The sequence below is a fragment of the Zonotrichia leucophrys genome, chromosome 18 (assembly GCF_028769735.1).
Source record: "Zonotrichia leucophrys gambelii isolate GWCS_2022_RI chromosome 18, RI_Zleu_2.0, whole genome shotgun sequence".
Lineage (NCBI taxonomy): Eukaryota > Metazoa > Chordata > Aves > Passeriformes > Passerellidae > Zonotrichia > Zonotrichia leucophrys.
The window spans coordinates 11,865,172-11,890,047 of record NC_088187.1 but is presented as its reverse complement, the minus strand read 5'-3'; the positions used below and the strand labels follow the sequence as shown (position 1 = coordinate 11,890,047).

The 24,876-nt window shown below is 56.2% G+C and overlaps 2 protein-coding genes across 4 annotated transcripts in view; one reads left to right on the top strand and one right to left on the bottom strand.

Moving 5' to 3' along the window:
• Window positions 1-10,678, top strand: part of PGS1 (phosphatidylglycerophosphate synthase 1) — a 17,954-nt gene extending 7,276 nt beyond the window's left edge. For 2 of the 3 annotated variants that reach the window (XM_064728767.1, XM_064728765.1), the window contains exons 4-10: window positions 119-218; window positions 855-1,044; window positions 1,367-1,545; window positions 2,428-2,961; window positions 6,247-6,395; window positions 8,418-8,560; window positions 10,270-10,678. In XM_064728767.1, the coding sequence (XP_064584837.1) occupies window positions 119-218; window positions 855-1,044; window positions 1,367-1,545; window positions 2,428-2,961; window positions 6,247-6,395; window positions 8,418-8,537 (1,272 nt within the window). In that variant the 3' untranslated portion in view covers window positions 8,538-8,560; window positions 10,270-10,678. Of the gene's footprint in view, window positions 1-118; window positions 219-854; window positions 1,045-1,366; window positions 1,546-2,427; window positions 2,962-6,246; window positions 6,396-8,417; window positions 8,561-10,207 lie in introns of all 3 variants that reach the window. The other variant, XM_064728766.1, reaches the window with a different exon arrangement.
• LOC135455503 (dynein axonemal heavy chain 17-like) lies at window positions 10,087-24,876 on the bottom strand. Its single transcript, XM_064728764.1, has 34 exons — window positions 24,556-24,876; window positions 24,296-24,461; window positions 24,110-24,212; window positions 23,689-24,018; window positions 23,353-23,514; window positions 23,099-23,263; window positions 22,763-22,954; window positions 22,075-22,341; window positions 21,487-21,648; window positions 20,784-21,017; window positions 20,425-20,589; window positions 20,236-20,331; window positions 19,930-20,147; window positions 19,440-19,647; window positions 19,158-19,273; window positions 18,686-18,878; window positions 18,351-18,586; window positions 17,939-18,055; window positions 17,250-17,454; window positions 16,788-16,952; window positions 16,520-16,660; window positions 16,210-16,380; window positions 15,947-16,069; window positions 15,629-15,822; window positions 15,372-15,520; window positions 15,139-15,266; window positions 14,712-14,939; window positions 14,017-14,208; window positions 13,265-13,444; window positions 12,776-12,958; window positions 12,233-12,415; window positions 11,886-12,029; window positions 11,168-11,393; window positions 10,087-10,451 (listed from the first exon to the last, which is right to left on the bottom strand). Exons 1-34 carry the CDS (start codon window positions 24,716-24,718, stop codon window positions 10,204-10,206), a joined length of 6,153 nt encoding a protein of 2,050 aa, XP_064584834.1. The 5' UTR covers window positions 24,719-24,876; the 3' UTR covers window positions 10,087-10,203.

Below are 24,876 nucleotides of genomic sequence, written 5' to 3'. Positions count from 1 at the left end.
AAGGAGGAAGGACTCGCACCACGGTGTGGGAGCTGTCTTGGCCACAGTCTCCTGCTGCTGAGCACCTCCCTTGGAAAGTGTATTTGCTTTTGTAATGAGGAGAGAACTCTCTCTGCAGGTGTATTGCTTAGAAGAAACACTGGAGAAGTCACTGCAAGCAAAAGGCTCACCCGACCTCAGAGTTTCCATTCTCCTCGACTACACCAGGGGCTCCCGGGGTAGGAATTGCTGCTCATTGCTTTTGTCTGATTTTACTGTTAGGCTGGAGAGACAGTTCTACCAAGAGTGGGTATCTTGGCCAATTGGACCTAGTTGCTTGAAGCATGCACATTTCAGGATTGGCCTTTTGTATTCCAGAACTGCACATTCCCAAAAAAAATCTTCAAGCTGAACAGCTTTTCTTCCAAAAATAGGTGGTAGGGGCAAGAAGGGCCAAACTACTCTGTGCAACTTGTGTAGTCTTGCTTGGTTTATTTGTTAATGCATTTGCCCTTACCCATCATGCTCACTTACGTTTCATTTTGAAAGGAGAATGGGAATTGTTGGAAGCAGCAGCACACTGAATCAGGAACCTGTGGTCATCTACAGTGACTCTTGTAGATGTGTTGCCAGTGCTGGTGAGGCTTGGTTAAGAAGCTTGAAAAGTGTCAGAGCTGCCCTGTGGCCGATTCTGAATGTCAGTTTCAATATTGACATAGTACAAGTGAAAGTGATCTAAAAAAAACAGAGAGAAAAGGAAAACATGTGAAGTGCCAGTGGATGGGAGGGGTGCTCACCCTGTGACCAGCTGAAGAGCTGTGTCACAGTGTGTCCTGTCTGTGTGATGTTTGTGTGAAAGTCCCTTTCTGTCCCAGGCAGGAAGAATTCTAGAACGATGCTGGTCCCGTTGCTGCAGCGATTTCCCGAGCAGGTCCGTGTGTCCCTGTTCCACACCCCAAACCTGCGTGGGCTGCTGCGGCTGCTGATTCCAGAGCGTTTCAACGAGACCATCGGGCTGCAGCACATCAAGGTCTATCTGTTTGATGACAACGTGATCCTGAGCGGGTGAGTCGTGCTGCCTCCAGCCTTGGTGCCATCGTTCCCTGGCCTCTGGGCAGGGTGTCTGTGCTGCCAGCCTTGTCTGAGCATCTGGGCTCCATTGTGATGCTATCAGTGCTCTTCTGAATGAGACAGCAACCACAGCTCCTGCACATGAGATTCTCAGATGAAAGCAAGCCTTTCTTAAAGGGAGAAATATTTTGAGGTTCTGAAGGAAATGGCCAATTTGTGCTTTAGTGCAGCTGTCCCAGAGTGAGGCCCTTAGCCCGGCCTGGGAGGTTGAGAGTCTTGTGCCTGCTCTGAACCTGTGTCTTCCCTTTCTCTTCAGTGCAAACCTGAGTGATCTGTACTTCACCAACCGTCAGGACCGCTACGTCTTGCTGCGGGACTCTCCCGAGATTGCAGACTTCTTCACGGAGCTTGTGGACGCCATTGGAGACGTGTCCCTGCAGCTGCAGCAGGATGATACAGTCCAGATGATGGAGGGAATGGTGCACCCATACCAAGGTAGGAGGGAGCTGTCTCACCTGCTTGGGTGATGGCATCCAGAGAGAGGAGTGACAGCCAGGGCTTAAGGATGACTTAGACTCCATCCATGCGGGAATTGCTGGATGTCTGACCATCGTTCAGGCTGTGGGCTGTCTTGTTTTGTGCCTTCCAGTATTACAATCAAGATTGCTTGAGTTTCAGGACTGGGTCATTTGGGGTTTTCCCAGCACAGTGGCTGTCACAGGCTGATTTGACAGGGCATGCAGAGACTGGAAGTAAATCTGCTGCCTCATAAATGTGCTGCTTTTGGCCTTAAACAAGAATTCAGTCCTTTGAGAAGTTTTTCTGATATTAGCAGCTGCAATTCCAGGTGCTCTGTGTGTGCGTGTTCTGAAGGGTTTATGAATGTGCTGCTATTGTTGGTAATTAATCTTTTGTCGTAGAGGTTGTTCTGGGAATCAAATGGGAATCAGTTCAGGAAGACTGGGAACAAGCGTAAAATTGGGCAGAGAAGGGCAGTGAAATGCCAGGCTGATTGCGTCATCAGTTTTTGTCCTGGCCTTGCACTGCTGGGTGATGTAAGTTCAGGCTGGGGGTGGGAGTTTATTTGTTTGTTCCAGCTCATTCTTGGTTGTCAGCGTAGCCTTGCGCTTGCCCTCTCCTTTCTCAGAGGATTTTTCAGGCTGTTGCCAGTTGCTGAGCATTTCTCTTCTGTAATGTAGCTCTGCTGACCTTGAAACAGCTGGTTTGGGATTAAGACAGAGAGTCATGTGCAGTCTGTGTTGGCTCCTGTTTGTTCCTGTATCCATGTGCTGTCAGTAGTTTTCCCTGGTGTGTAAGAGGTGACGTGTAGCTGTGTGCCTGTAGACCTCAGACCCATCTCTGTGACTTTTCCTGCAGGAGACAAAGTGGCTTACTGTGAGATTGCCAACAGGAGGGTCATGGAGGTCATCAACTCTGCCCGCACGCGGCAGGAGCGCCTTCACGCCAAGACTTTCCACAGCAGCCAGCCAGGCAGCTCCCTCTTGTCCCAGCAAGGCTCTCAAGCACCTGGGAGTCTGAAACCAGAACCCGACACCTGGATCTATCCCTTAATCCAAATGAAACCTTTTGGGATTCAAATAGACGAGATGGTCACAGAGACCCTGCTGACAGAGGCTGAGCGGGATGCCAGGATATACCTCACCACTGGCTACTTCAACTTGACACAGGCCTACATGGACCTCATCCTGGGCACGAGGGCCGAGTACCGGATCCTGCTGGCCTCGCCCGAGGTCAATGGGTTTTTTGGTGCCAAAGGGGTGGCGGGTGCCATCCCGGCTGCCTACGTTTACATTGAACATCAGTTTTACAGCGAGGTCTGCTGCCTGCAGCAGCAGGAGAGGGTGCAGCTGCAGGAGTACTCCCGTGCTGGCTGGACGTTCCATGCCAAAGGTAAGGAGCCCTTGTCCCCAGGGGTCTCGTTCAGAGGTGTGTGAGAGCTGTGCATTTGGATTGCGAAAGGAGTGAGGGGCTGGCTGGGTGCCAGTGTGGGCTTAACCTTCAGAACACTCCTTTGAGGTTCAAGCAGCGTGCTTGAGTAATCCTGGAGGGTTGGATCACTTGGGGGATGCCTTGCCTTTGCCTTTGGTTCAGTACAGTCACAGGGATGATGTGAGAGCTGTCCCTGTGGTGGCACTGAAGCACTGCCTGGATGACAAGGCGATGTGAAGGAAAGGAAGCATCTGGATGTGTTTATGAGGCAGTCGGTGCCCTGGTGCAGTTTCGTGTATCCCCTGGCTGGTTTCAGCAGGCAGGAGTGCTGGCTCTGCTGGGGACCCTGCAGCAGTTCTGGGGGCAGGTGCTGGCAGGGAGCTGCTGCCGGGGCCTTCCCAGCAGCAGGGCTGTATGGGGACAGTGTCAGTGTTGGGGGATTTGCACCAGCTCCCGTTCCCAGCTCACAGGGGTGCAGTGTGAGGAGCTGCAGCATGTGCTTATGGGAGTCAGGGCAGCCAGAGAGCAAGGGCTGAGCAAGGAGTATGGGCTAACATGCAGTGAGTTAATGAACGCTGCCCTCGAGGTCTTCTCTGGGAGAGCCTGGGTTCCTGCTGGATACACTGTGCCCAGCTCCAGGGGCTCAGCACCGTGCCCCAGCTGGAGTGTTTGGGCTGTGATTGGAACACTGGGGCTCTGGCTGTGCCTGTTTTGAAGAGAGCTGTTGGTAGGAATGGCTCCATCCCCCTGCTTCTCGCAGGGTGCTCGGGGGAGGCTCAGAGGTGGCGGGGAGGGAAAGCTGCCCAGTCAGCCTTCTCTCGACTGTCGAAAATCCCTGGGTGCTGCTGGGTGCCTCTGTGTTGAAATGACAAACAGATCGCAGAGTGCCCCTCCCCAGCCCAGCCAGGAGTGCAGGGAAACCCTTATCTGACACAGGGCAGCACGAGGGAGGGCCCTGCCTGCCTGCCTGCCCGGGCTGTCCCGTGTCTTTCAGCATGTACGTGCTTGAGCAATCTGTGATTCCCAGATTCTGCCTTTGCTGAGCACTGCTAACTCCCAGTGGGATGAGGTTTGGCATAAACCAGAAACAGGGGCTGCTTTTCCCGGCTACCAAGGTGCAGATGGCCCTTGCTTTGGGCTCTCTGCTGTGGGCTGTTTGCTTGGAGAGGGATGCAGGGTTGGAGTTCAGCAGCTCCCGTGCTAGCAGCAGGGACAGCTGGAGACATTTGCTGCCGTGTTTCCATTCCCCTTCAGAGTGCTGGGAGGATCAGTGTGCAGCTCCTCCTCCGGCATGCTCTGCCCTTGGCACACGTTGGATTCACCTCATTTCCTTCTGCAGGAGCCACGTGGTGTGGCAGAGAGGACAAGGACAGGAGAGGGAAGGGAGGAAGCCTTGGAGATGTGAAGGGCATGTGCACAAGGAGCACATGGAGCCTGCTCCTGGCTGAGGACAGGAGATTCCCAGCAGCAAACAGGGCCTGTTGGTGTATCCTCTCTGGGCTGAGACCTGAGACACCCTTGAGTCTCCCATGGGATCCCCAGACACGGGGGCTGTGCTGCACGCCCCTCCTGCTCCCCTTAGCATGTTTGTATCTGCACGCAGAATGTCTCTCAGGGCTGTCTCTCGTGGGTGCCCATGCAGGTGTGGCAGAGCTCTGCACAGGTGGGGTGCACGTCTGAGCAGGACTGCCAGCAGCTGCCCCTCCCAAAGCCCACCTGCCACTGCCCTGGGTGCTTCCCTTGGGGTCAGGGTCCCTCCCAAGCCCGCTGTGGTGGCAGGGTGCTGGCAGGTGCTGTGTGCTGTGGGATAAACCCTGTCACTGCTATTGACTGGCGCTGGGAAGCCGCGCTTCCCCTTGCTGGAAGGTGAGTCACTGCTGGAGCAGATCCTGCCAGATGGCCGTGAAACCAGAGACCTCTAAAGGCTGTGGGGCTGCCACAGGACACTCGGGAAGGCAAGGAATCTGCTCCTCTGGCTGCTGCTTGGGCAGGGCTCCAGCCTTTGGCTGGGCAGGCACTACACAGCCCCTGGCAGGGTCCTGCTTGGTGGCAGAAGGTGACAAGCTCTGTGCCATGTGCTGCCAGGGCCCGCGGTGGGCTGTGCAGCCCTGCTGCGCTGGGTGAGCCCGCAGGGCTGGAGGCATCAGGGCAGTGCCAGCCCTGTGAGTGTGCTGTGGGGGCGGGGAGCAGCTTACAGGAACTGGCAGTGAATCGGCAGCATCTTACTCAAGGCATTCTTGGAACTGCTCTGGGGCTGAGTTGGGAAACCTGCTGCTATTTTAAGGCCGAGGTGGTTTTTATGCTACGGGTTCTTTGTTGCAGTCTGTGTGTGACCAGCCATGGGGATGAGCCTCTCATCCAGAGACTCACCCAGGGCTCTGCTGAGGAGAGCAAAGGCTTTCTGGCTCCATTTGTGCAGAGTGGCCACACAGCCTCTCCTTGGCAGCAGTCCTGATTCTCCTGTGGCTGTTCCTTCTTGCCCTGCTGCAGTGATATGCTTGAGAATAATTCCATCTTTCCCTTGAAAACCTGTCCTGGGCTCTGTCCTGCTCTCTGTGCTGGCAGAGCTGTGGGAGCTGTGTTGGTCAGTGGCAGTGGGGGCCAGGTGCCCTGGCAAGAGGCTGATCTCAGTCCTGGTGGCTCCTCTGGAAGTGAGGGTGTGAAATAATTTGCACTTCTCATCTATGTCTCTTCACAGTGGCATGTGAATTCACCTGCCAGAGCTGGGAGATGCTCTTCATGTCATGGTCCCAGGATGGGGGCTGCTCCCTGGTCCTGGGACAGGCTGGACAGACTTGGCCTGTCTGGCTGGGACTTTGGGGCTGGTTCCTTCACTGGAAACCTGTTTGTCTTCTCTTGGTGTTTGTGAATTCACTGTGGTGCATAACAGCCTTTAATGCAGTGACAGGACTTGCTCTGGGTTGTTCTGGGGCAGTGTGTTCCTGGGGCAGGCTGGGGGTGTTGTACTCAGTCAGAACACTGATTTGGGCTGTGCCAGGGCACCCCACACATGGCACACACCACACACAACGAACACACTGCACACACCCCACAGTGGCACACACTGCACACAGCAGAGCAGCCCTGCAGGCCCTGCTGGGCTGCTCTCTGCTCTTGAGCTCCTGTACAGAATCTGTAATCCATGTTTAAAGCATTTAAAATTCACTCTGAGTGAAGGCACCATGTGAGCCCACCCTGGCCATTCCCTTGGCTCTCACGCTGCCTCTCTTCCTCATTTTCCTGCAGGCCTCTGGCTGTACCTGGCAGGGAGTGACCTGCCCTGCCTGACCCTGATTGGCTCTCCGAATTTCGGATATCGATCAGTTCATCGGGACTTGGAGGCTCAGGTTGCAATAGTGACAGAAAATAAAGCCTTGCAGCAGCAGCTGCATCAGGTAAGCTGCAGATTCAGGGGTGCAGTGGGGATGTTGTACTTCTGGGGCACACAGGGAGTGCTGAGGACGCAGTGGCAGTAAAAACCTGCAGCTCCAATAACTCAGAAGCTGCTGGAGCATGGGGAGTCCTGAGGAGCTGTCAGTGAAGTGACTATTGATGAGCTGCCTGCTGCGAGTGCCCAGTGCTGGGAAATGAGGCCATAACGGGAAGGAATGTGTGTCCCCAGTGACCCCGGGTACCGGGAGTGCTCAGGGCTGGCTGTGCACACAGCCTGTGCAGGACCTGCTGACTCCTCTGCTGCAGCCACGCTGCCCCTCTGAGCCTTAGCCCCGCACTGAGCATTGCCAGGGCATGGCAGGCTCTGGGCTAGTGAGGCCGGGCCCTTGGAATGGCTGAGCTCGGACTGGAGGAGGGATGGCACTGGCTGGGACGCCCGTGAGGTTCTATGATAAAATTCTTATCTTGAATAATAATAATGACATTATATAATCTTGACACAAACATTTTGGAGTGGTTTGATATTCAATGTCCCAGGGTTTTTCTGTGCTGTTTTTAGTTAGGAAGCTTGTAATGCTCAGCAGTTCTGCTGCTCCTCCCGGTCCTGCCTGGTTCTCCAGCTGTCTTGACTGAATCTTCTGCTGGAACTGACTGTCCCAAGTCATTTCTCCTGCAGGGTTCTGTTTCAAAGCAGATGTTTGGTGCCTCTGTGTGACTTGGAGCCCTCAGAAATGCACTGTGTGAGGCAGGTGCTGGCAGAATTGTCTGCAAGATCAATGGGAATTGCCCTCTTGCATCAGGGCTCTTCCCTGGGATGAGTCAGAGTGTATCTAATCAAAAACAATTCTATTACTGGAAGAGTTGCTTGAGTATTTCAATTCATATCTTGCCTCTGCTTGTTTCTAATGGAAGGGGAAAATCAATGGAAATGTGACACAAAGGAATTTTCTCACACGAGGCTGCAGTGATCTCATTGAAAGGGCTTTAAACCATTCCCGATTGCTGGAAGCTGATTCTGAGATGGCCTGGGTGTTTACTTTCTGTGGTCTTTTTTAGAAGACTTAATCCATTCCTGGGATGCTGCCATGAAATCACTTTGCCTGTGTAATGTTCAGTTCCATTTTAAAAATGTGTGCTGAGATTTGGGAAGAAATGTGAGTGGTCTGGGTGTCTTTGGGTGCTTCTGTGAATGAACTGAGATCGATTCAGGGAACTGGCCTTGCCTCTGGTGCTCAGATCTCACCATAATGGATGGTCATGGAGCAGAATCCTCACAGCAGGGCTGCCTGTAGCTCTTTCAGCATTTGAGGGCTCTCAAATTAGAGTGAATTGGCAGATTAATGTCTTGATTCATCTTTTTAGTGTTACTTTCCAGTACTTGGTTCCTGCTTCCCTGTTCCACCCTGAATTTAAATAGTGCAGAGTATTTTCTGCTGTTTGTGACAGCTTCAATTATAAAAAACAGATGATGAACAAACTTCCAGGAGCTGTTCTGCTCCTTGTTTGCCTGCAGATCCTGAAACCTGACTGTTTGTGCTGAAACCCCCAGTTAGCTGTGATCAAAGCGCTGCTCTCACGTGCTGTGAGTGTTGTTATCAGCAGGGTGGTTCGTTTCCTCCCGGTGCAGTTGGGTGCAGGCTGGGGGGGCCCGAGTGTTTCTGGTAATTTAGCTGAGATCACGGCTGCACATTCATCTGCAAACACGGCGCCTGGGCCGTGTCTAGAAAGAGCCGCATAAGCCAGTCCCAGGAGGTTTGGGTGAGGTTTCCTTTTCTGGCAATTACAGCCTGGCCTTGAGGAGTTTTCTGAAACTGAAGCTCAGCTCATGCAGCTGTGGGGCACAAAAAGGCAAAGCCCTCTACCCTTGTTCTCTGTAGAGTTTTAATTGCAAATTCTTGCGGAGAAATGGTGCATACTTGTGGCAAGATCCCTGGTCAGCTTTATCTGAGAGTTTGCTTCTCTGAAAGACCATTATATAATTTAACACATGGGATTTACTGAGATGATGTTTCTTTCCTGTTCAGGAGCAAGAGCAGCTTTACCTCTGCTCAGGTGTAGTCTCAACATCAACGTTTGAGCAGCCAAGTCGTTATGTGAAACTGTGGGTGAAGCTGGTGACACCTTTGATCAAGAATTTCTTTTGAAAGGAGAGAAGTTGCTGCTTTGGGTGAGTTTGCTGCCATTATGGGGAATTATATTGCACTGACTGTAGTGAATAGCTGCAGTGCTCTGTCATGAAAGAAAGATTTGAACAATTAGTTCATGGACATGCAGATGATTGAGGGGAAAACCAGAACTTGTCAATTCCTCTGGGGTACTGGCTGCCATGGACTGGGATCAGTGCTCAGGTCCTGATTGAATTTTGTCTACTAGAATTTCTGGAAGGGCCACTGGCAGAGAACCCATACAGTGGTATTTTCCATGCCTGGAAATAAAACTCCCTTTCTGAAATGTCCCTTTCAGAGTTTTGCAGAGAGAGACTGTGTTTGTGCTGTCTTGACCAGCCAATTGAAAGCATTGCTGGAATATTTAAAATGTTTTGTCTTTGTATCCAGTCAGGGCTTTGCTTTGCCCCTGTAGTGTTGGTTAACAGGGGCAATTGGTTTTGCTTTTCTGTTTTGTGGTGTCCTGGGGTTCCTGGTGACTCCACTGCCCCGTGACTCCAGCCCTTGTGAGCTCCAGGCTGTCCCTCCTGCCTGTTCCTGTGCTGGGCACAGTCTGTGCAGTTGGCACTGCTCTGTGTGTGCCAGGTGTTCCCACATCCCTTTCACTTGCCTGGCCATGGCCTCCCCTCAGCAGGGTTTGCCTGCCTGCTTCACAGTCAGATATGTTACAAGTGTCAAAGGGCAGGAGAAGACTTCTGGTGCTGGTGTGGGTTTGGGATGTTCCTTGCTGGAAGTAGGAGGCTTGAACCATAACATCCTGCAAGGAAGGTGTTTGGAAGCCAGGTGAAAAGGTGTGAGAGTGCAGGGTAAGGTGTGAGCAAGGGTTTCTGATCTGGCAGTGCCACAAGCAGGATTTCTGGCACCTGAAATAAGCTGATGCTAAGTCTGAAACTCAGTAGTAACTGATTATAAATACTGCTGCTCTGTAACGAAATGAGCTGTTCTCTGGGGCTTGTCTGACTGTGAGCTGTGAGGGAAGTTTGAGGTAACTATTTTAGAGCTAATTGTTCAAATATTTCACAGGCTGGGATTTTGGTGAATTGTTTTATGCCAAAGGGACCAACCTTGGCAGATCTACTCACCTTAATGTGTGTTAATGCTGATACAAATTATTTGTTGTGAAGAAAAGGCTAAGTGGGTTCTGTACCCTAGAAATAGAAATAACATATTTCAGAGAGGAGCCTGTTTGCAGCTGGACCTTCTCTGGGCTGTGCAGGTTGGGTGTGGGTGAACTGGGCCAAATCTGCCCCTTTCTTCTCCCGTCTGCCCCAGGCAGACAGATGCTCCATGCAGGAGCATGAGGAGTTTCTGTTCAGTTTGCACTGAGCCATCACACAAAGAGCTGTGGGAAGATGGAGAGCCAGCAGAGGGAAAGGAGTCAGCGCTTGTGTGCAGTTGTTCTGTCTGGCTTCCCACGGTGGTCTGGCTCCCCACCAGCACCACGTCAGAAACCACCAGTGGAAAACCAGTATCCGCCCTGAGAACCCCGTGTGCTGCGAGAGCAGGCTCCTCACGGCAGCGCTTCCAGCACTGGCTTTATTCAAACTTTGCTAAAACGGTTCTGGTACAATCAAACATAGGCTGAGTTACACAACGGGGAGGTTTTTACAACTAAAAGTACTGCTGTTTTCCCTTGTCATTAAATCTAGGCCTCTAGGAGCAGAGCCACACCGGCCAGGACCCACTTGGCAGCTTTTTCTTTCGTCTTCAGGTTGAAGGTCCAGACGTAGGTGGGCCCTCGCGTCCGTGTCTTGTAGACGGGGCACTCGTAGACGTTGATGGTGTCCATGCGGTCCACGGGGATGGCCCTGAGCAGGATCACCGGCATCTCGGGCGTCAGCTCCTTCATGCGCGCGTCCGCGATGGAGCCCGTGGGCACGTCCCAGCGCGCGCCTGGGGACAGCGGGGACAGCGGGGACCGCGCTCAGGGACTGGCACTGGCTGGCACTGGCTGGCACTGGCTGCTCCCCGGGCTGTCCCCCAGGGCTGCTCCCCTGCCGGCCCCGAGTGGCTCAGTGGGGGCAGCTCTGACATGTTCTCATCTCACTGTGACCCACGACTGCATTTGCCTTACTGTGTGTGGGATGTCTGAATAAATTCTGTCCCCACCCCTCCCTTCAGCACGGCTTTTTGTGGGAATTGCAGAGTTTAAGGTGAACTGGCTGTGCTGGGATGTGTCACATGCTGTCCTGTGTGCTCTCTGCTTTCGTCCAAGTGGACCCCTCAGCTGCTCTGCTGAACTGCGTCCTTCCCTGTCATTAGCAGTAATTATCATGGATTTAAGTTTCTCAATCTGTCTTACTCAAGCATCAACTAACAATGTGACATATGTATTCACTAGAGCCCTGTAGCTCCAGAAGCCCTGGGGTTCATCAGCTGGAGCCTGAACTGCTAAAACACAGATCTCTGGTTTGGTAGGGCTGTGAGATGCGGGCAGTGCTGCCCTCAGCTGGCGGCTGAGCCAGGACCCAGGGGGACCCAGATGGACCCAGATGCACCCAGGGCTCCCTGCTCTGAGCTGCCGCCAGCAAGTGCTGACACTGCACGAGGGAGAAGGGCTGAGCTGGGCCTGCTCCGTGTCTGAAACACCTCAGAGATGCAGCTTTTACCTTCCATGAACAGCCCGTGCACGTAGGAGCCTTCTCTAGGGGGAAATGTTATTTCCTCGCGGGTTTTCTTGGTCACCTCCGCTGCCAGACACATCTTGTCCAGTGGCCACTGCTTTTTCCTGGCTGTGGACTGCATGATGGCTGTGAGGAAGGACTGGGGGTTGAAGAATCCCGCCAGCCACACTGTTGCAGGCAGCACAAAATCTGTTGACCAGACTTCCAGTTCCTGGAAAATAAAGCAGCAGAGTCCTTTAGGGTGGAGGGCATGCTGTGAGCTGCAGGGCACTGTGGCAGAGCTGATGCTCTGCTGTGCGTAAGCCAAGCTTCAGCTGATCTTGCAGAATGGAGGCTGGCTGGAGGTGGTGTGGGAGGAATAAGCAGCAGATTCCCCTGCAGCAGTGAAGCTGAAACCCTGAATTCATAGTGCAGAAAATGCTGCTGTTATTTTTTAACAAGGCCAGTTTTATTAATACTTTTTATGGGACACCCAGGGTTGTAATAAGAGGGAGGGGGAGCTGATGTTCTTTTGCCACAGTGATGTACTGTAATGGGAACCCTGGTCAGACTTTTGCTCCCATTCCTGCAGTACCAGCCCTTTTCAGGTACTTGAGGCTGGTTAAATTGACACTGAGAAATAAATCAGTTACCAATGAAGCAGGGCACTGGTGGCAGAGTCCTGGGCACCCCAGGCTCTGGCAGTCACACACACTCTGCTCACCCTGATCCGCAGGAGCAGGTCCGCGTACCAGTTGGCCAGGGTGAGGAGGGAGGGGTAGGCATAACGTGTCCATGATTCTGGAACGTTGTCATAGAAGAGAGCATTTGACAGCTCCTCCATCTCGGATGTAATCGTCAGCTCTCCCTTTGAGAAAGAGAAAAGCCCAGGCAGTGTTGTCACTGGCAGCTGCTGCTGGGACAGCCCGAGGGACGTGTGTGGGCCCGGGGAGCACAAGGCTGGGGCTGCCCGGTGCTCCTGGCCCAGCTTGGTGGGTGGGAGCTGCAGCAAAGGCAGCACAGAGGGCTTTGCAGTGCTGGGAGATGACCCAGGCGCCGCCCGCTGTGTACCTGCAGTCCCAGGTCCAGCTCCTTCAGCGAGCGCCTCATCTCGTTGGTCAGGATGTTCATCCTCTCACACTCCTGGAGGGCTACAACCGTGTATGGGGTTTTTTCCTTTGCCTTTCCCATCATCTCCTCCATGTTGAATGGGTCTGGCAGCTGCTGGACGATTTCATCCAGGACTGCCTTCACCTGAAATGAGAATGCCATAAACTGCTCTTGCCCAGAGAAAAGTGCTGCAGGAACCATTTAATTAAGTTGTTAAGATTTTTTTCTTTTTCTGCCCTGGTGTTTCTTTGTACCTCCTCCTCTGTTACTAACACTCCATTCTGTTATTAACTGCTCTTGGGTCTGTATTAGGGCTGGAATCCCCTCCCTCTGCTGTCCCTTCCTTCCTGCTATGGGCTGCTCTCTCAGTTGTCTCCAGACCTGTATCTGCCTCCCCTCTCTAGCCTCGCAGTTGTCACCCTTAAGAGGTTTTTTTCCCCAAAGTAATTACTTTCCCCACCTTATAAAAAATCAGTTATTTCTGCCACAAAGGGCTTGACTCGCCTGTTCCTCTCGGGAGACACCCGAGCCTCCGGCAGCCTCGGATTCCTTGGGCTGCAGCTCCAGCACCGTGCGGAAGAGCCTGTCCGAGGTGACGGTCAGGAATCCCATCTCTGCATTGGGGTGCAGCCCGTACAGGTGGGGGCTCTCTCCTGGCAGGTTGTCATCGATGTACTGGTGGTAGGCCTGGGTGCAGGGTCAGCCTTAGCTTGGAAGTGCAGGCAAAGGAGCCCAGAGTTCCCTGCAACCTTGAAAGCCCATCACCACTCTTGGGGCCCTTCACGGCACCTGCCCGTGGGCACGGAGGCTCTTTTTTAACTTGTGTCTCACCCAAGCTTTTCCCTTTCCATCTCAACCACAGGAATTACTTTTGCAGCAATTCTGCATATTCCCAGGGGACTGACGAATTGGTTGGCGAGCGAGGGGGAACGTGTGCTCATGCCCGTTTTTCCAGAGCAGGGGTTTTCTAGAGAAGATTGCAATGTTTCTCACCTCGTAATCCATGCGGGGAGGGATCATGAACCCTGGAGCCAAGGACACCTCCCCGTCCAGCATCTCGGGCTGCACGTACTCGCTCAGGTACGTGCGGCACAGCCGGCGGTCCCAGTCGTCCGTGATGTGCCCCCCGTACATGATCTCCCCAAACAGGTACCGGAGGTCATCCCACGGGACCTGCACAGAGAGGCTCAAGCTGGGGCTCTCCCTGGAGTTCCCCATGCAGCCACAGAGCGACGGCTGCAGGATTGTGTGTGAGGGAGGTGACGGTCCCTGGACACACAGAGGCTTGGGAAGAGGGGTGTCTCTTGGTCACCCACAGATTTCTCCCTGTCCCAGTATGAACACAGTCATCTGTGTTTGAATCCTGTCTTTTTTCCAACCAGCTCTGATCTCGTCTGTGAGGGCAGGTCTAAAGGTGAGTCTTCAGCGCTGCTCACTGCACCTGCATTCTTGGGGCAGGCTTTGCTTTTTAGGTGGAACCACCAAGGCATGGGTTGGAGCAGGCAGGTGGGCAGAGCAGGCACTTGCCTGGCTGGTGCTTGATGCCTTTTTCAGCCATCTCAGTCAGGCTGAGTACTCATCCCCTTCCCCTGCCTGAGCGTGCAGGGAGCAGAGCAGGAGCTGCTCCTGGCCCTGGGCTTTGTGAGATGATGTTTGTGCTGCAAACTGGTGAATGTTCTGAGCAAGGCCAATTGCTGCATGTGTGCTGTGCTGTGCTGAGGAGCAGTCACCTCGCCATCCCTCACCTTGGCGTTGGCCTCCAGGTAGTTCTGCAGGACGTTGACAGAGACGGTCAGGTCGCCGTTGTTGAAGGGGTAGGACCTGTTCCAGCCCTGGGTCCCGAACCTGCGCCGCTCGGCCACCGCGGCGTGGAAGTAGCAGAGGGCGAACAGGATGCACCTGAACTCCGACTCTTTGCTGCACTGCTCCAGAATTTCCTGCAGAGGAACAGTGAGGATGGGTTGCAACTGAACACTGCTATCAGATGCCCCTCTCATGAAGAACATTCATAGGCAAAAGAGAACCGAAAGTGTTAATTAGAAAAAAAGGCACACAATTGTATTTTAATGATTTCCTAGTTGGTAATTTTTGCACTCATTTGTTTATGAAGGAATTCGGAGTTCACACCTCAATGCCCTGCTGACAGCTGAGGCAGCTTGTTCCTGGCAAAGCTGCAGCAGCTCCAGGTTCAGCCTCAGGAAAGGCACCGGCAACCTGGCACTTCCTTGTGTTGGAAACCCTCGGGCAGCTCTGGTTACCCCTAAACCCCTGCCCGAGGGGGCCCCTGGGCACTCCAGGAGGACGTGCTGGTGAGGGCTGGCTCCAGGTGCAGTGTCCCTGGCAGCAGAGACACCCCCGAGGTGAGGTGCTCAGCCTGTGGAGCCCAGGAGAGGATGAGCCGTGCCTGGAGCCCAGAACGGCCCCAGGAGCACAGGGGTACCTGATTGAAGAGGTCCAGGGCTCCGTGCAGGTTGGCACGCATGCCTGTGGGCGGCTCGTTGGTGATCTTGATGGAGTTGTCCAGCAGCCCCTGCGGGATGATGTGTGTCTCGGGGCTGGGGGCTGGCTCGGCGCTCATGTACAGTCGGTACTCGGGGTGGCTTTCTAGGCTGTGGTGCTCCACCAGCTTCTCCAGCGTGCTCAGCCACCGTGCCACCAGGTGGATGTTCTGCAGAAGAAACTCTGCACCCTGAGAATCTCACTTCCCCCCACCCCGATTCCTGCTGTGGCTCCACAGGGGGAAGCTGCTGGGTGCAGCCAGCCAGCCCAGGCAGTGTCACTGCCATGGCCAGCAGGGTCACCCTGCGTGCTGTGCCTGGACTAGCAGGACTGTGTGCCCTGTGCTGTGTCCCACTGCCCCCACCCACCTGCAGGATGACCCAGTGGCCCTTGGCAGCCGCCACCTCCATGGCGTGCTCTGCCACCACCTCCTGGCCCTGCCCCAGGGACACGTTGTGGATCTTCCCGTTGTCAATGGTGAAGCCCAGCCTCGTGCCTGCGAGGGGAATGTCTGCAGTCAGTATCAGCACTGAGTGGGTCCCTGCAGCTCTGGCCGCTTGGCCAGGGGGCTGGTGCCAGTCTGGGGTGGGCAGCGCCTCACCCAGAGCCTCCACGTCCTTCAGTGGGTCAACACCAGGGGAGAGGATGAAGAACATGGGCGAGGAGGGGCTGCTCTCCTTGTACACCTCAGAGAAATCAATGCTCCTTCCTTTCACATACTTGCTTCCCATTTTCTCTTCCACAAAGTTCCTACAGAAAAATAGAACCACCCTGTGAGATGGGAACAGTCCCTGGTTGCAGCTGGAGTGGTGACACTCTGGGCTCTGGCAGGAGAGCCCTGTGCTGGGCACCAGGTACCTGATGGCATAGGTCATCCTGTCGGGGCGCAGGCACCGCAGCACACACAGCTTCTGCAGGGCTGTCTTGTTCTTCCAGTCCATGGGGAGCACCTCGTTCTCTGGCGCCTCCATCTCCACAAACCTTTTCCATCGCTTTGCTGAGCTCTCGATGTCGTTCTCCAGGCTGGTGAACTCGTCCATTTCTGAAAGCGCCTTCAGGTTCCCCAGAGAAGGACTGAATCACTCCTGGGCTCTGCTCATCCCCAGGGCCCCCCTGCAGGACCCGCTGCACCGTGCTGGCATTGCCTTGGCACAGCGGGTGACTGCACAGACCCACCTTGACAGCACCCCAGTTCTGGTTGGGCAGGAAGTCCACAGGGGACGTGACTCCAGTCTTGGAAGGGAAGCGCAGGAGAAAGTCCAGCTCTGCTGGGTTCACTTCTTTCTTGAGGGCCAGGACCTGAGAGTTGGGAGTGCAGCATCACAGCCACCCAATGCCCACGGCCCCAGTGTGAGGGGTGAGAGGCTCTGAGCATCCACAGTAAGAGAACAAGCTGCTTAAAGCCACGTGAATGCCTGTGGTACAGCAGGAGGGATTACCTGGAAGGTAACCTGGGCCAGGAAGATGAGTTTGTCTCTCTCAAAGAGGCCCTGAGCAGTGTACACATAGACAGAGAAGGTGATCTGGTCGGTCAGGTTGATCACCCTTTCCCGGGTGTCGTCGCTGGGGACTGCTCGCTCGATGGCTTTCTCAAAGACCCCGTTGAAGGCCTGAGGAGATCCCAGCAGGCATCAGCCTGTGGCTGCTGGGGTCTTGTCAGCAGCGTGAAAGCTCAAACACTGACTCTCCATGCTGCCCCAACTCTGTCCCACCCACAGACATCTCTGTCCCTCCTCACTCCCCAGCTACCTTGAGAGAGAACTGGTAGATGGGGTTGATCTTGCAGAGGTCACTCAGGATGAAGTACAGCAGGGATGCACGCTCTGCTGCCGGCCGGTAGTTCTCTCTCGCAACGTTTATTTGTACTTCAGTGACTTTGGCTTCTTTTACCTGGAGGTGCAGGGGGGTGGGTGTCACCAGAACCCCGTCACACAGCAAAGCAGTGCCCACCCTCCTGCTGGGTGCCCAGCCGAGCTGTCCCTCTGCCTGTGGCACCAGCTCCAGCGAGCACATTCACCTTTTCCTCAATTTCCTTGGCTGTGCGCTTCGTTATCTCCAGGTTCTCCACCAGTGCTGTATCCCGCAGGAAATCTCCCCCGGCAGCCGACAGCCGGGCGAGCAGGGAGTCCTCCAGCTCCTTCAGCTTGATCTTGAACTCGTTCTGGCTCTTGGTCAGGCTTGCCTGCAGGAGCAGCACCCAGGGATGTGTCACTCGAGAGCACACCCGAGGGCTGGCGCCGGTCCCCTGCCATAGGGGCACCAAGGTGCCGGTGGAGGGGGGGTGGATGTGGCCCTGCTGGCTCCCAGCATCAGCCCAGGGCGAGGTGATGAGTGCACCCAGGCAGTGCTGGCTGCTCGGAGCTTCCTTGGCTCCTGCTGAACAGCAGCGGGCACAGAGGGAGCTCTGACACTCCCTGCCCAGACCCTCCACAGTGCCCCGGCCTCCCCACCCCTCTGAGCAGCCCCCATGCCCCTGCACCTTCAGGGCCTCCAGGTCTGGCCGCTCCCGGGCCACCACAGCAGCCAGCAGCTGGTCCTCCAGGCCCTCCCGCGTCACCAAGAAGTTGATGAGAGTGCACTGAGCCTGCACCTCTGGCTTGTAGTGTGGGTTGAAACTTCGGGTATGCAGGATTAGGCGGAACTGCTGGTTATACTCTACTTCTTTATCTCCAATCCTAATGTATCTGTTCAGTTAATTAAACAAATTAATCCCCGCACACTGGGCAGTAACTCACCACCCACAGATGCCCTCAGCCTGTGTGCTGTTCCTGCTGGGATGAATTTCTTTGGTTGGGAAAAGGCACAGCAAGGGCAGAAGTACCAAACCAGACTTGGCAGGGCAAGGATGGAGGAACAGGAGCTGGAGGCTGCCCTGCCACAGCCCCTCATGGCCTCTGGGGTGCAGTTCCCCCTCCAGCTTTTCATGCCACATGGCAGGTGTCCCAGGGAACGTGTCCTTGAGTCACTAAATGAGCTGGATGCTGGGGCCAGGCCACATTCAGTACAGATGTCCTCCATGGGACATACTGGGGAGCACTGGGGATGTGGCCAAAGCAAAAGAAGGATCAGGCTCCCAGGCTGCCCACAGTGAAGGTGCATCTAGCAGCATTTTGGGGCAGCAGTGGCTGATGGGGCCGGTGAAACCCCTGAGCACTGGGGTGTGCTGACCTGCCCATTAAGGTCCTGCCCAGCAGCGGGTCCAGCACTGCCTCTATGGTCTCCCCGATGTCCTCGATGAGCAGCGTCTGTCCTTCAGAGACCGCCTGGGCAATGATGTCCAGGTATCTGAGGGGCGACAGGGGAGGTGTCTATGGCAAGCTTGTGCACTGTGGGGGGCTCGGGCTGCTGTGGGGGGCTCACGGAGTGCTTTCCACCCACTGTGCCCTGTTGGGACCCCGCTGTGCTCTGCCAGTCCCCCACAGAGCTTTTGGAGGTGTTGGGTACACCATCAGGGCTGCTGCCCTTGGGTGCCCTGGCTCTGATGGGGGACGGGATTGCCCTGACTCTGCACCCCTCAATGGCAGGGAAAGGGGGGCTGGTGCAGCCTGGGCCTGTGCCCACCCCACAGCCCCTGGCGCACCTCTTCTGGCCCAGGCGGACGATCTGCAGGTCCTCCCCAAATTTGTTCTTGATCCACTTTCCGCCCTGCTGCTGGGCGTCCACGAGCAGCGGCCAGCGCTGCGTGCTGCACAGGATGGCCGCGTTCTCGGTGGAGGTGCGGTCGCTGGGCAGCCCCTGGTTGTTCCAGGCAGCCACGTCGGCCGAGTCCGTGAGGAGGCTCAGGGGGTCCAGGTCCGGGGTGATGGGGATGGGCACCTGCCGGGAGGGGCTGTCGGTGCCTGGGGCAGAGGGGTGGGAGCCCCCGGTGCTGCAGGGCAGGGGGACGCCCTCTGGGGTGGAACCTGCGCCCCTCACCTTCTGCGCCTGGAGGAAGGGGAGCCAGTGCTTCTCCATCAGCTCAGCCCTGTACCTCTTGGTGAAGTATCCGATGTAGGACACGAAGGCAGAGACCAGCAGCACGTCCCCGCACAGCGTCTTCTCCTGCACTTTGAGATCCTCCACGGACTCAGCCCAGCGCACGTTCTCGGACGCCAGGCCCCCAACGAGCCTAGGGGTAGGAGGGGATGGTGCTGGTGCTGTGGTGCTGGTGCTGTGACCAGGCCAGGGGTGGGTGGCAACTCAGCCATGGTGACCTGGGGCCTTGTCACCAAACATCTCCATGGCTGCCTCCCCCCATCAATGTCTGGCCCAATTAATCTCAGAATTTTTTAATCTGGGGAGGGTATGGGGGCTCTGCTGCTCCCATGCCCCTGGTGTCAGGGCCACCAGGCAATGCCAGGGAGCAGCAGCTTGCCTTGGTGCTTCAGAGCCAATGCTTGCATGGTACCTGTTTGCCAAGTTGATGACTTTGCTGGTTTCATCAGCCTCCTGCTGGCATTTGATCTTCTCTGCTGTGGCTTTCTCAAACTGAGCAGTGAGAGTCGCCAGATTTTGATTCAGGGCCTTTGAAAGAGAACAGCCCCAGAGCTATTCCCTGCCCAGATGGGAAGCTCCATGGTCCCAGAACTCTGTAGCATCTCCAGCCCAGCGCAGTGTTTGGGCCGGGCTCTGGGTACACAGAGTTCATTTGCTCCTTTGGTGGCTGGGGGCTGTGGGGACGCACACTTACCACAATTTTGCTCTTGATTTTACTCAGCCTTGCCTGCGCCTCTGCCAGCTCAGCATCAGCATCGGCCACTGCCTGTCTCTTGGGCTTCACTATGCAGTGCACCTCGTAGAAGCGCACCATGTTGAGGCACCAGGAGCACAGCCCTGCTGCGGCCGTGGACTTGGACTTGATGAACTCGGGATTAAAGCTGGGGTCGTTCCGGTAGGGCCTGGAGCAGGACGGGAGGACAGCCGTGCTGTGGAGCTGCTGGCACCTGTCCCTCTCCTCCCGGCGCTTGGGCTGCCTCTGGGTGGCAGCGTGGCAGAGCAGGGCCAGCGCCTGCATCCCCTCCTGTCCCCAAACCCTCTGGGTGGCAGCGTGGCAGAGCAGGGCCAGCGCCTGCATCCCCTCCTGTCCCCAAACCCTGCTGAGCTCTGCGTCCCCCTGGCCTGCCTGCCAGGGCAGCTGGTGGCAGGGGCTGTGAAGGGGCAGGAACCAGCCATGGACTCACTCAAATGCCTTGAGACAGGGCTCAGGGATGTTTTCCCCATCAAAGTTTTTTAAGCTTGCAAGGAAGGTGTCTGCTTTTCCTATCTTGACTTTTCCTGCTGTCCAGCTCTTGTCCTTCGGAATCTTGCCGTTTTCAGCTGTCAGAATCAGCACAGCTGCCATCACGTTCACTACCTCTGGCGGTGGGGACCCAAAGGACTTCAGCTCTGTCAGGTTGTACTGGGGAGGGACCACAGGGCCCTGAGCATCCTCCTGGGCAGGGCTGCCGGCCCTGCTGGGCACCTGCCTCCCCTGAGAGCTCACCCACCTTGTTGAGCGTGTCGAGCGCCTCGCGGGCGGCCGAGAGCACCACCTCTGCTTCTGCCAGGTCGCTCGCGCAGGCTCGCTGCTTCTCAGCCACCATCTGGGGAGGGAGGACGTGGCATGGGGTAAGTGGCTGTAACCACAGAGCTCACGCTGCCCTGTCCCACGCTGGACACCACTCAGCACTTCGCACCTTGTTGATGGCCTCGACCTTCAGCTCCTCCTCATCAGCAATGGCTTTCTCCTTGCTGACCTTCTCCGTCTCAACGCCCACCACGTGGATCAGTTTGTCTGTGTCCTCATTCTTCTGCTTCAGCTCCACCTCCTGGACTGCCAGCATGGCTTTCAGGTCATCCACCTCAATGAGGGAAGAAACAGAGCAGATAAAAGGGCTGATCCTGCCAAGCCCTGCCTGGTGGAGCAGCAGTGTCTCGTTATGGGGCTTGGGGACCTCACAGACACTGTGACCATCCTGCAGGGATGTGCCTGCTCTCTCCCCCTGTGCCAGACCCAGAACAGGCATGATGCACAGGAGGGGCTGTGGGCAGGCACCTGTGATGCTGTGCTCCGCAGCTTCATCAGCCCCTTCTCCAGCCTGTCGATGCTGCTGGAGAGGTTGTTCCTTTTATCTGCCAGCAGGTTCTGGTAGAGCTTTATCTGCTCCAGGAAGGTCTTTGGCGTGGTGTAGTTATAGCGTCTCTCCACGGTCAGGTAGATCTTGGACATCTCCTTTGAGCTTGTGTGGACGAAGGACATGAACTCGCTGATGGAGGCCTTGACCTCTGGCTGCACAGGGAGCACAGACAGGGAGCTGCTGCAGCAGCTGGCTGTGGTGTGCAGGCTGCACTGAGCCCTCCTGCAAGGCTGGCTCTGTGTGCAGCCACAGAGGCCACAGCAAAGCGACCCCTTTCATCAGCAGCACAACGCAGAGCTGAGACAGAGCTGGTGGTGAAGGCGCTGGTGCTGCTTCCCATGCCCAGCTCTGTCCCTGACGTCCCTGTGTGGGAGCAGCTGCTGTTGCCTGTGCAGGTGTTTTAAGGACAGAATGGGAAGGGAGGGCTCATCCTCACCAGCACAGCACAGGCTGCAGGCTCTGATGCTGGAACCAGCAGTAAACTAATCCCAGGACCTATTCCCAGCTTGCTGTTCCCAGCCCTGTGGGTCATGCCAGGCCCCATCCCTGGGCACACTAAAGGCAGGGAGCAGCAGAGGAGCAGCTCACTGCCCCGTGCAGCTGTGCTGGGTCCCAGCTCACCTCGATGTCCGGGGTTTCCTCCAGGAAGCGGCTGCTGACGGACACGAGCGCGTCCTCGGGCCACTCGTGGAACCAGTCGATGGCCGTGCAGTTGACCACAGCTGGGAACCTCCTGGCCCGCACACGCAGGGTGGAGCCCACGGGCGAGAAGCACAGGACGACCTGGGGCAGAGCAGCAGTGCCTGAGGGTGGGGCAGCGTCTCTGGGGCTCCACAGGACTGCAGGGATCCTGCTGCAGGCCTGAGCTTTGCTGCCTTCCCATTGACTCCCACCAGGGCTGGAACTGGGTTCCTTTGGTGCCTGCAGTCAGCAGCTGAGCTCGGGGCTCCTGTGGGTGTCCCTGGGAGTGCCCAGCATGGTCTGTGGCTGTGGAAGCCACTGATCTGCTCTGCCCGCAGGGAGGTCAATACAGGGCTGTTCTGCCCTGTGCCTCTGGGGCTGGGGGCACCTGGGGAGTCTCTGACAACACCTTTTGCCTAAACCCACCATCCTGGGATGAAACCTCAGTGTTCTGTGGCCTGTTGCAAAGAGGTTTTGGATGGGGTAAATCAGGGCACAGAGAAATCAACCTGGAGAGCAAACACCCACCTTTAACTGGCGCCTGACTTTATCTATAAATAATTTCCAGCAGTTTTCCTTTGTATCCTCCAATCCAAGCGACTTCACTTGAGGCCTCATGGACCCGATGATGGTTTCCATGTCATTATCCTGAAAGAGGCCTGGCACCTCCCCGGACGCCAAGAAATCATTGATCACAACCAGGAATGATTCTTCAGCCACCTGGGAGTCTGTCATCAGGAACACGCTGGGGATGTTCTTCACAGCTGCTTTCATGTACTGGGAGGCAAGGTCCAGCTGGGACAGAGAGAAACGGTCACCCCCCAGTGCAACCCCCACGAGGTGTTCTCCAAAGTGACCAGTTTGGAGCAGCCCTGGGCTGCCCTGGAGCTGCAAGGGAGCCTTTGGGAAGGGAGCCTTTGGGAAGGGAGCCTGTGGGAAGGAGCTGGTGCCAGGTGCTCTGCCCAGGCACAGGTGCAGCACCAGGGCTGCCCACACCACCACCCCCAGTGTCACCAGCAGCCCCTGCCCATGCCTGGCTGGGGGAGCACTGCGGCCCCTTGGGGCAGGACTCAGGGGTGTCACCTGTGGATCCTCGTGTGCAAACGCAGTGTCACAAGGAGAGCAGAGCCTGTGAGCCCCCCAGGCACTCTCACTGCCAGTGCAGGACCCAGCCCCAGGCAGATTGCACTGCGCCAGGGCCCAAGGCTGCTCCTACCTTCAGGTCTGGGATGCCGTAGCCTTTCCTCAGCGTGATCTGGAACACGCTCAGGTTGCTGATGTGAGCTGCCAGCCGAGCCAGGCTCTGCTTCCCACTGCCTCCCACCCCCACCAGCAGTGCATTGCCCCGAGGGGACTCCAAGATCCGGCTAATTCTGCAAATGTGAGACACTGCGTCTTCAAAGAGCACCTGAAGAGAACAGGAGGGGAAGGTTTGGTGCTCTGGATCAGGGCAGAAAGAGCAGTGAATGCCCCATAATGCAGCAACCCAACCAAGCAGTGCAATGCTGCAGTCCCACATTTCCAGGCAGACCTGCCTGACACAGGCACTCACCAGATTCATCGCTGCATTCACCTCATTGTAGCTGTCCAGGGCTTCCCCGAGCAGGGCACTCAGGGATGCCCAGCTTGTCACTGGCATGTACTTGAACTCATCCATGCCCTGGGCAAAGTGGCAGTAGATGTTGGGCTTGGCGAACATCAGCTCCTCATTGATCTCCTGCGAGAGGTAATTCCAGCTGTGGGGCTCAGCTGTGGGGCACCTGGGGGCACCTGGGCTGGAGCACCTGACTTTTCAGCACAACTCACCTGAAAGGAGGCTTTGCTGATGTCAGCCATCACCTTCTTGAAGCTGTACTGATCGTCTTCATCGACAAGCTTGTCTCCATACACCCTCTCTGCTTCGTGGAGCCAGAGACGCACCAAGTCCACGGGGGTTTTCAGGCAGTCAGGCGTGGAGAACAGCAGCCCCTGACAAACAAATCCCGCAGCCCTTAGGGTCATTTTAGTGCTGCTCAGAGCTGATTGCAAAGGTTTGCTCTGGGGAGAGGCCAAGGCCCTTTTCAGGGACATGGTATGCTGCAAGGATGTGGGATCAGGAAAGGGAGGAACAAGGGTGATTTAGAAGAAACAGCTCTCCCATACCTGGAATATATTGGAGAGGTCCCGCAGGTTGAAGATGTAGTGGAACTTGATGGCTGTTGGCAGGAAGTTGGAGGCAACCTTCTGGTGCAGGGCTGTTGGCAGGACAGGGCGGTGAGCAGGTCCCCAGAGACCCCCGAGCATTCCCCAGGGGCCCGTCCCACCCTGGCGGGGCAAAGGCTCACCCAGGGCTGCTGCCACCAGCTTGGGCTGCATCTTCTGCACAGGCATGGCCATGTTGTGGCGGGCCAGGTGCTGCTCCAGGATGGTGCCGTACACGGTGATCAGAGCCTCGCGGCTGGGGAAGCACACGGCCAGCACGCAGAAGTGGCGCTGCACAAAGGGCACAAATGCACGTGGGCATTTGGTCCCACAGGGGCTGGTGCACTGCAGGGCGCCCTGCCTCGTTCCACCCTCTGCCCACCTGCAGCCGTGGGTCGATGGTGAAGGAGCCCGCGGTCGGGTTCATGCAGGCCACGTACTGGCAGTTGCGAATGTCCTTCAGGGTCAGCTTGTTCCTGTCATACCTGTGTGGGGACCAGCACCGTGACGCTTTCCCTGGGGATGGGCACAGGTTCCCCCCATCGTGCCGTGCCCCTCCAGCACCCACCAGTGCCCGTGGTCCAGGTGCTGCCGCATCAGCGTGTGTGGTGCCACCGTGCCGTACTTGTCCACCTCTGGCATGTTCATGTCGTCGATGAAGTAGATCAGCCTTTTGGTGCCAGGTGGGCCAAAAACCCTCCCTGATTTCTTCTCCAGGGGTTTCTCAAGGACGGCTGCAGTGAGAGGAGTGGGTGGGTGGGGGTCAGCACTGCAGGACCCTGCAGCACAGCCCAGTGTGGGGGCAGCTGCTGGCTCTGTGAGCCTTACCCTGCAGCATGGCCGAGGTTGTGTAGAAGTTGAGGGGCACAGACTGCACCAGGTATTCGTCTGTGCCGAGAGCTTCCAGCTTGTCCCACATCAGGACTGACTTTCCCGTCCCTGCGTTCCCCACCAGCATCACCGGCCGCTGCTTCTCCATCAGCAGGTCCATGAAGTAGCGGAGGCGAATGGTCTCTGTGGTGTGCACCACAGCAGCCTGGGGAGAGGAGAGGAGAGGCTCTGTCAGCCCCTGCACTGCCCTGGCACTGGCAGAGGCAGGATCCTCGGTGGGGGCAGCGTGCCAGAGCCCTGCACAGCGCTCCTGGCAGC